At 34.2% G+C, this 11,272-nt stretch overlaps 1 protein-coding gene across 2 annotated transcripts; it reads right to left on the bottom strand.

Moving 5' to 3' along the window:
* Positions 1–234: 234 nt before the first annotated feature.
* On the bottom strand, positions 235–10,715 carry LOC110447305. 2 transcript variants are annotated; one of them, XM_021492923.1, is made up of 8 exons: positions 10,591–10,715; positions 8,961–8,984; positions 7,850–7,954; positions 6,288–6,388; positions 5,354–5,459; positions 4,523–4,696; positions 3,863–4,023; positions 235–3,260 (listed from the first exon to the last, which is right to left on the bottom strand). In XM_021492923.1, exons 1-8 carry the CDS (start codon positions 10,658–10,660, stop codon positions 3,162–3,164), a joined length of 840 nt encoding a protein of 279 aa, XP_021348598.1. In that variant the 5' UTR covers positions 10,661–10,715; the 3' UTR covers positions 235–3,161. The 2 variants fall into 2 exon arrangements, with proteins under 2 accessions (XP_021348598.1, XP_021348591.1); XM_021492916.1 differs by lacking the exon at positions 10,591–10,715 and adding an exon at positions 9,108–9,278.
* Between the last annotated feature and the right edge of the window lie 557 nt (positions 10,716–11,272).

Here is an 11,272-nt window from a genome sequence, read left to right as displayed (position 1 = left end):
GGGGGGGGGTGGGGGGGTGTATTGACGAAACGATAAAAACAGAAGGGGATAGAATTTGGGAAAATTGAGGAAACAATAAAAACAGAAGGGGATAGAATGGGAATGGGGTATTGACACAATGATATGAATGGAGCCCAGAATTTGAATGATATTGAGGAAACATTGTGTATGCCCATACAAATGAAGAACTAGTGTGTACCATCAGTAAATAAACAAGAACTTTGACCAACTACATGCGTTCTTACTATTTTATTTGACTTGTGTACTGACAATATGGAGCCTACATTCTATAATTCTGTGTACAAGTGTAGAAACACATCACTTTTCTGTGTAGAAACACATCACTTTTCTGTGTAGAAACACATCACTTTTCTGTGTAGAAACACATCACTTTTCTGTGTAGAAACACATCACTTTTCTATGTAGAAACACATCACTTTTCTATTGTTAGTTTTTGAATTGTCTCATAATTGCTTAGATCCGTAGTGAGAAAATCACAAATATTAATTTCATAATCTACCGGTCTTTTGATTTACATAGGAGCCATTAGGACTGCAGGAATTGTAGTTCTTCCTCATGACACCAGTACGTTTGGTCTAAGGGAGATAATCGACCAAATTTGCAGTATGATTATGCAATGTTAGATATTTCACAACCATGATGTAAACTGAATACTTAAAAATTGCGATTTCCAATTACTTGCATCATACATGCTATGTTTCAGTTTTCCTGCGATACACAGATTTCACGTCTAGGAGGCAATATATGTTGTAATCTATAATAAGCACAAAAATACATACTGCTGGAAACATGACCAAATTGATTAGAAAACGGAAAAGGTTACACGGAAATAATTTGGAGGTTAAAAAGATGCAAATAAATCATACCCGAAAAGTCTTAAATTGAGGTGTATAGCCTATAAACAAGTTACATTCTTTTACAGTTTTACTGTTTATCAACAAGTGGTGTTGTGCAATAAATCAATGTTTTACTGTATATAAAGAAGGCTGCGTTTTATAGATGTTTTACTGAAAAAAAATATTGTACTTTATAGTGAGGTTTCACCATTAATTAAAACGGGGCTTTACTGTATTTTCTTTTAAATATATCAGGTACTTTAAAGTGATTTATAATGAACTTCCCCAGATGCATTATCAAAAATGCAGCTAATTTCTAAAAGAAAAAATGAGAAGTTGAGGTTGAATTTCAATGATATAATAAAACTGTTGCAAAATAATGATTATACGAACGCCCGTGACAATACATACGCACCTATGTATTATATATGTAGTATTCCTTGTGGGGTTAAAAGTTACAAATGAAATACCGATGACTAGGCTTCCTCGTCTTAATCAAGGGGATCAATCGTATGACGAAGACAAGTCTTTGCCAACATTGTTAACTTACCCAATAAACGATTGCCAAATAATTATACACACTAAATTCCACTGTTATATATAACAGTATAATACGTCATATGTATTAGTGGTTAACTAACCCAATGAACGATTGCTAAATAATTACACACACTGAATTCCACTGTTACATATAACAGGATAATACATCATTTTTATTAGTGGTTAATGTTTCAGTACTGTTCCTAAGGATTTTATTTAGTATGTTATATATGTAACAGTTAATAAATACAGTAGCAAAGAGATGTTTGTTAATAAACCTCTAAACAACTTCGCATTTTCATTAAAAAGTCTTCTGATCTGATTGAAATGATCGTCTTTCGAATGTTAATATCTCTGTCACCGGTTTTTAGAAAAAGAAAAAACAAAATAATTAACGCACTAGTAAATAAAAGTAAGTAATTAAATAGTGGCCTGGTTTCTGATAGGTTAGTACGACAGGCAACAAGGAAGTGACGTATTAAATAATCCTTCCTGTAAGGGGAGACACTGGCGTCTTATTTGGAGGTGTTCCTGGTAGGTCACATGTGCACCACTGTCAGATCATATGTGTACCACTGTCAGATCACATGTGCTTATACATATACCCTACGTTTACGGGTATCATTTTGAGGATCTTGATGGTGGTAAGAATTAATCGTGGGTAAATCTCCAGGCTTACCCCGTGCCTAGCTGTATATGGGCACACTAAATATAATCCCTTAAAACACAAATTGTAAAGTATGGTTACATCTTTTATGGTACATACCAGGAAGTGGTTGGTTCCTAATCTAGCACAAAACCTGAGCCAGATGGCGTATCTCGTTTATAACCAAAAATAACGAAATACCATCAATAGTCATCGTAATATCTTGTCACACATGATCTGTTTTAATGTTAAGTGTTTAAACAGTTAGAGATATATGTTTTACTCATTTGAATAAAATCATGGATCTATTAAAATCGTATTTAGAAATGAAGAATTAAAAAGCACTCTATAAAATAGATTATTTATTTATTGATGTGAATATATTCTAAATACATTTAAATTTGTTTGATACGTCCCTTATATGGGAACATATATTGATATAACATGCGAAGGACAGATTGACAATAATGCATGTATGATATGATAATTATTTTATGACTACCTAAGCACAAAAAATATTTATTTTAAGTTGTTTCTCTTCTCAAGCAGTTTTAAGCGAATTTCAAATTCTCGTACATATCTTCAATTGGCAATAATCAACTACATTTACGTCGCCTTGGTTTTTCCAGTTTTGTTTGAATCAGATGCACAGCAACCCGGGGTCATATTTCTATGAGAATACAAAGTTAGCTTTTTAGTACACTCACGTGTAACTTTTTAGTACACTCACGTGTAACTTTTGAGATATTTGTATACTGCACCTTCTCTATTAACGTATTTGAAAAAAGCATGCTATACATTCAAGGGTTCCTATTACCCAAGATGAATAAAATGTTGTTTGTAAAAGAAATACGTTTCTGAATGGTACAGTGAACAACAGAGGCTGGCAACATTGTATGATAGTGGCGAATGGTCAAAGGAACGACTAGGCGAAGGAATGTATTTTTATATAAACAAATGCAGACATAAATATTCAAATATGATACGACAGAGAAACAAAATATAATTGATGGATTCCTTGCCAGCGTCACTGATATTAACAGAAGGAATGTCTGGTCATTGAAAAGGAGGAAATCGCTTTTCATTATTTGTAGGAACATATTCTAGATCTGGACCAATCAGCAGAAGTTATCGGATGGTGAGCTGGTTAGGTAGATGTGCATGGTGGACAGCTGGGGAATCTTCAGCAGACACTCGGGTACCGGATCTATGAACCTCTGTAAAAAATAATGAATGGGACATTTTATTGATTCATTGATACAATCCTTACATCGACGCTAAGGTTATAAAGAGAGAAACAATGTATGACATTACTGATACTTACCTGACAAATTAACTACAGTGAACAGAAATGCAATCCTATATAGTTGCTATACCCCACCAGGAGAGGCACAGAAGGCACGCTGTTGTAATTTGCAGTTGATATAACAAAATAATCGCCCGGGTTTAATGAACAGAACCTGATCTTTATCTGCTTAATACAGCACTATTGTTATCTGTTATCAAATGTTTTAATAATCACCATTAATTAAAAATCAAAATATTCGCTTCGTGATCAACCGTATAAAGCACACCTTTATGGTTTCTATGGGTGTGGTCGTAATTGGTCTCTACGTTGATGTGTGAATTAAAATAACCCATGTCATCACATTTAGTAGCTGACCTGAATATTATCTCAGATTACGCTACACAATGCTACTAAGAACACTACACCGATGGTGCTAACACTGAGCTGTCTAGACATACACTCACAGAAGACATTGTCAACATATAATTTGGTTTAAGAATATCGTCATCTTTTTTCTATCTTATTTATTACCTTAATAACACTAGCCGGAGGATGCTCCATGCGTTCGGAGGTCATACTGGTACCGACAGCCCAACCAAAGGCGTTCAGCTTCCCTTGGTTATAGAGGAGGAACACAGGGAAAAAATCGTCACAGCTCATGTCGGCCTTGACATTGTACCAGTAATGTTCACCTAGTAATAGACATAGGCTCACTAGACAACAGCGTGATGGATGTATATCATTAAGTCAAAGACTACCTTACATATCGTTGAATGAGATATACATATTAAGGTTAAAAATGGTGTTTTAGTATAAAAATACCGGTAATTCGATTCCCATCAGCAAGTACTTTGAGGAATAATTTGTCAAAGTTTCTGTGTTTTCTAGATAATTATTTTTTCATATGAATGCGTTTTTATCGATCATCTGTATTAATTTATAATCAGATTTGATTTTCATTTACATTATTATGTAATTTCAAATATATCCCATAATCAATATAATCACCAAACTATGACATTCGCTTAAATATTCTAACTATGACCTATGGACAAAAATCTTGCGAAAGGTTTATCGTGGCGGTATTTTGTTGGAATCATAATTAAATTGTTACTGCTTTCTTGTATCATGCCCATTCAGTCCTACTACACATGTATATACCTAGGAAGATGTACCACAGCTATACCGTACCCATGCTGTAGAAGCAGTGTCCCTTTGTCCATTTGGTTGAAGTCATACCAGCTTCGTTTCTCGGAATTACCAGATAGCTCAGTGCAGCGTCTGTGCCGTTCTGGATATAGAGTGCGTCACCAGTTCCATTGGCGGCGAACTGAGCAGCTGTCCTCCCAGTAGTGCAAACTCGCGCTATAATATATGATATGACCATATGATGATATTTCCATTAACATGAGTTATGTCTATTTTCTGTGTTTTACTCTCACACAGTATTTTTGGAAACCCCTCATCCTTGTTATTAATCAACATACAAGTTATCATCCTATAAAAAGAATAGACATAACTCTAGAAACTTATTATTAGAGGGCAGAAAAGCAATGCCATCTCTTTAAAGTATTTTGATAACATCAATTTAAAATTGTCAGAAATGTACTTATCGTTTCACCAAGAAAACTAAAATATTCTGAAAGCCAGACAATAATTATGTACGACGTATATATTTGTCAACATATAGTGCGGTTTCAGTGATAAAGAAAAAAATGGAATTATTACACGGGCAGACGTGAAACATGAATTATTACTTTTCAGTTTTTACCATTATTATATAAAAACTTTCTTTACCATTTTATGTCGGTGGGTTTATATTACGATACATTTTACCTGGGTTGGTGAAGTACGTTGTCAGATAGTATCGATTGTATTATTATTTACCTGGATTTTTTATGTACGCTGTCCGGTACTTTCTTTTGTGTTACAACTTATCTGGATTGATGAAGTACGCCGTCAAGTAGTATCTGGTGTATTATCATTTACCTGAATTGATGAAGTACATTGTCTATAATTTACCTGGATTGATGAAGTAGGCCGTCAGGTAGTATGTATTGCCGACACTCACGAAGGGGTGGTTGATCTGTTTGGGAGGGGGGAACGCGGGCTCGCTAGTCTTGTTCACCTAGGATAATAAACATTGAATACATTTTAGAAGGACATGAATAACACGACAAGTGAAAGAAACTTCTAAGTCAATCAATATTGTTCGTGGAAAAGAGTATCGTTCTCGTCCGAAACTGTTCATATTGGTGGTTTGGATGCACTACGCTAGTGTTTACTCCGTAAATTATACGAAAATGGAGTTATGTACGACAACGATTTACAACGAGGAAAAGATAAAGAATAAGTGGCAATCATGTTTGTTATTTAATTATCATTGTCTTTTTTCATTTCCTGATCCAGAGGAGTTATACACGTGACTTTACAGCAATATTACCATGGTGACTAATGTATGTATTTGTACATTAACAACATACATGTACTTGTACGATTTGGTCAATGAATCTTACTAGGACTTGCAATGAGATTCTATGATGAAGGGGAGAGAATGTACGATTTTGTCAATTAATCTAACTACATGAAGGACTTGCAATGAGATTCAATGATGAAGGGGAGATAATACATACCTATGTAACTATATTAACAAAATTATATTTACAGCTGAAAAGTTTAAAAAAAAAATCTGAGATTTATATCAATCTTATATGAATAGCTTGAAGTTTAGTCAAGCGACCTCATCAAAATTACCATAATGCAAATATCTATGAGAGCTCTGGTGCATATAATGAGTTCATATGTATATAAGCTCAGATAATTCCCGGAACATACCCGGAACATTCTCAGAAGGTATGGTTTGTAAATTGTGGTCAAATACGTTACAATGTCAGCGTGTATACTAGCGTGTGTGTTTACTCATGCGTGTCCAGTGGTTATGTTACAGTAAACTTACCCCTATCTGAATCCCAGCGATGTAGCCATTGACACCGTACAACAGCACGAGCGACAAGTCCCCTCCCTTCACAAAACGTTTCCCGTAGATACCAGGAATGGCTGTATAATTGATATATTTATAAGCATTCAGCGGTAAGTCTACTAACACAACATACCGTATGTTTATGAGAGGTTCATTCTGTATGCTTATACTTCAGATTTAAAAAGGAAAAACTGAAACAAATTTACAACGCAGTTACATTTAAAATGTAAAAAGAAAATTGAGATAAGTGTAACTATTCAAATAGATATAACAATTGAGATAAGTATTATGATAATTATTATAATTATAGTTATTTATATCAGTTTCATAATTGAGTACAGTATTATGAGCCCCTGGATAGATTATAGACTGTGGGATAGGATGTTGATTTGTATCAAAACGAAAAACAGTACTAAATGAATTAGCATAAAATACTTGTTTCATAATGCAATGTCCCTATGCTTTAGATATGTTGTGAAACATTACTTTAAACAGACAACAATATAAATATATCAAAATTCAGCAGGAAGCCAACTTATATATTATACCGGTATTAAACGACCTCCGATATATTTCTCATTTATAAAATAAGCTGGATATATCTTACTCCATTTTAAAGTTAATTAATTATGATAATTTCAATTGAATTATAAATCAAATGAATTCGGCAAAAAGACCTTTTTAACAGATGTTATTTCTTCCATACCACAGAAATTGATGATTGCACACTATAAGGGATGTGCTATCTTTATCAAGTTTTTCAAGTTTGGAAACTACTATCTTTTTGTAACTGAATAATTCTGCACAGTTGTTGATAAGTCAGGGCTGGGTCTAACCACACCAATATAACTCAAATAAATCCCAAACGTACACTTATCTTGCTAATGTATCAGGTCAATGTATCATAACGCGAACTTACATTATGTTTATTGGTATGGCGTACGTGAATACTAGATGACTCAAAGTATATGTAATCAAGTTTAAATAAAGACTATTATTATTATTATTATTAATATTTGTAGTCATGAGTGTAAGTTGATAAGATTATAATGGTTTTTCTTTTCTTTTTATACATTGTATCAATCCCCTTCCCCTGGTTCGTAACACATGGGTTTTCATTAGTATAACATTCACGTGCAGTACCAATTAAGAGTCTTAAGATGGAGGCAATAGACATGCGGTGCTGTAATACATGTAGCAGACTTTGTTTGGCTTTCTGGATCGGCCTGCTGAATTATTTAACAGGTGCTTCCTGACTCATTTTATGAGCATTGTGCTGTAACGCTGATAATATGCAAAATCGTTTCCTAACGCAGTCCATTGACAATAAATTATCTCTATTACAGTGAAATTATCCGTATCAGAGATGGCAGGAATCAGGTAGTACTTAACCAGGGTGACACATTAATCCCATAACTACACTTATCTTGTTACTGTATCAGTACCATAACATGATCTTATGTTGGCATGGTATACGTGGATACTAGATAAGTCTAAGTACTTGTTGTTATAAGGAGCCGACATTATAATGACCTTACCTCCACAGTCTGTAACCATCACGAACCCTTCAGACAAAGCATCAGCAGTGGTTCTCGGCATTTCAGCGAAGGTGTAGGGACTTAACAAATTCACATCCCATTTCACTGTCCATGTGAAGAAAGATAATGTTAATTTGAAATAGGTACATCACGATCTATGTCTACTATTGTCTTGTCACAGAATTCATTAATTACAAATTATGAACTATTGATATCATCCACCATTTAAAAAAGAGTAAAACATGTAATTCTTCAAGGATGCGTCTTTTATTTTAATCAACCAAAGTGTAACAATATTTATAACTATTGGGAGATTGTTCGTTTTTATTCTGGCAGACTTGTAGATACTCAAGAAAACCTAAACTCCATGTCACCCTATATTCATACGAAGATCACCAACGTGCATGCTTCTTATTAGTGTAGATTCATTACACATGTAGTATAGACTAACATATAATTGTATGATTCTGTGACATGAACAGTACTACATGTAGTATAGACTAACATATAATAGTAGGATTCTGTGACATGAACAGCACTACATGTAGTATAGACTAACATATAATTGTAGGATTCTGTGACATGAACAGTACTAGTACGCATGTACTCTAACGAGTGATAAGTAAAGGTTGTAAACTTTTTATCATTATCTTTAATCGACTTGTCAGAGACAAGCATTAAGAGGCATAGAAAGTAGATATGTCACAGAGTGTAGACACATGGACGTGTAAGGTACAACGTGACATGTTATTCGGAATCCTAGACACATGGACGTGTAAGGTACAACGTGACATGTTATTCGGAATCCTTAAGTGTGTATGTCCTATCATGCAAGCAAGTAAGAATATTTCAAATGCGAGTAAATTATACTTTTAAGATATTGACAAAATAAAATATATATTATAAAAGTCTACAGTCGCTGTGAGGGTCAATGGTCTCTTCTAATTCATTGGTAAACACTGTGTTTCATATAATGATTACCTGTCTTATACCATAAGGTAACTTCATTGTATACCTGTTCGTTCATGCGAGAACAACCCTTCACAGTTACAGTGAATACACCATTCTGGACAGTAAAAGCTAACCGATTCCCCCAGCTGTATATACTAACCTTTGAGATTGTCCCATTCTGGACCTAAAACAAACAAACGAACATTGTTTTTAATTTCAAACAGGCTACGTTGGACTAACCACATGTAATGCACGTAGACAAAGAAATACATCACCGGTTACAAATTGCTAATATTTGCATACATACCTTCATTAGAAAACCAATTTACTACGTATCCGGTGCTAAAGGTGTTAATAAAGCACAACGAAATCGCCAAGATTCCCCACATCTTTACTACTACTACTACGTTATACTCAGACTAGTCATATGACTATGTGTATATCACGAGACCATAGTACATCCGTGTCACTGTTTTGAATGAAAGAACTCAACCGTTAAATATTGGTTAAAAATACTCCATTACATCATTCGTTACAGACAATTCTCATGTGACTTCCACAACGACCACCTTATTTAATCACAAGACCAGTGGCCAGTGGTATACATAATGCTTCATAAACAGCCTGGATAGATAGACATGGTTACTTGCAGCACTTGGAAGAGTGTTTAAACTGACGGATACATCAGATATATATTTGTTTCCTAATTCCAATATTATGGTACTTCGTAATAAATTAATTCTTTTTCTGAAATAAAAATGCTAGATCTTGAATGTACGTTTTGTCATCATATGAAAAGAGGACTGTACGAAGCTGTAGCGGCGTCTTACATTCGTGTTTAGGTATTTTTCACCAACAATAACAAGCAGTGCACGTAGTGGTGGAAAATAATCATATTTACTTTACTGTATACGTAGATTCTAAGTACTTTGGATTTATAATCTGCCACGGAGTTTTTTTCTGTAAGAATACGACGACTTATATTGACCTTTCAAACAAAATGCAGCTGGGTTTTTTTCATTCATTTATCAGGCAGCGCAATAGACAGATCGCCTTGCTTACTTGGAAACATGTGAAATTTCAGCATGACCACAAAACACACCAAAGACAGATCAATTTAAAACAAATCATTTGTAGAATATTGCACGTTATATGTTATTTCTATTTCTTTTAAACAAATAATTTGATCTTTACAATGATTGCAATAATGTTTAATAATAATAATTTGAGATGACACTAAGGGCGGCTTTACATCGGACGGTTAACAAACCACGTCTGTATTCCGTGATGCGGTCCGACATTGTATTAATACGCATTGTGATGAGATCACGTGTATTATGCAAAAATAAATGATTTTTTCGTCGATGTGTCCAAGCATACAGAATGTAAATATTGGACTAGTAACCAAGATCTCTACTAATATCTTACATCGGCTGATCACAATGCTTAGGATACGGTATTTTAGTTCACAATAATCAATTAAATATTGCATCTAGAAATAGCCGTATGATAAGCCAGAAAACTGAAGAATACTTTGGAGTTCTCAGTGAGGACTTTTTTTTCTTTTTCTTTCTTCAATAAGGTTTCCGTTTAACATTATGTTGCACTTATTTCTTTAATTATATACTTAGAAACAACGGCGAATTGACTTTAAAAAACTACAAAATGGCAATTCATTATATTTAATATATAATGTTTACGATCTACTGATAACTTGCACTAAACAAGCGCAATTTTCCACTAAATCTAAAAGAAATAAAGTATTTTTGTAGAATGATGTCTTAACTTACCAGCAGAAAACACAAAAGCACTGCATGTTGCAAAGATGCCTATGACGACAACTACACCCAATGACTTCATTCTTGTTTATCAGTGGTTCGTGCCCGGTCAGCCAAGGACTAAAGCAATTTCTATCAGGTAGATCTCAGTCTTATAGTAAGGCTTGTACTCAAATTGGAACAGGTGATTAAAACTGCCAAACTACACAATTTTGTGTTGTGGGCGACGCAACTATGCTGATATACATAAACGATATGATGTAATTATAGAAGTAGCTAATTGAACATCCTCCCAGAAAGAATATATTTCTCTCATTGAGATATGTATTTCGTCTTCATTTCACACTTAAACATTAACTTAAAGAAAGGTTCGAAATAAGCTCCCGCAACGATGAACACTTTGTATAAAATCAGTTTTAGGCTTCACCTTGTAAACCTGTACTGTCTTTTTCAGTCAGCATTTAACATGATCGTCCATTTGATAGTATATCGTCACCCAATGTAGACCGGGAGGTGGCATTTACATGATAAAGAACGACCTACTGTTGTTTTACTTTTACAGACAATACTTACTCTTTCTGAGCAACTGATTCGTTGTTAGGGTTCCTGTTGTGTTAACCATTGTTTTGATGTCTCCTCAGTTCCTGTTGTGTTAACCATTGTTTTGATGTCTCATCAGTTCCTGTTGTGTTAA

This window comes from Mizuhopecten yessoensis, unplaced genomic scaffold (genome assembly GCF_002113885.1).
Source record: "Mizuhopecten yessoensis strain PY_sf001 unplaced genomic scaffold, ASM211388v2 scaffold383, whole genome shotgun sequence".
In the NCBI taxonomy this organism is placed as follows: Eukaryota; Metazoa; Mollusca; class Bivalvia; order Pectinida; family Pectinidae; genus Mizuhopecten; species Mizuhopecten yessoensis.
This window is presented reverse-complemented; position numbering and strand designations above follow the sequence as displayed.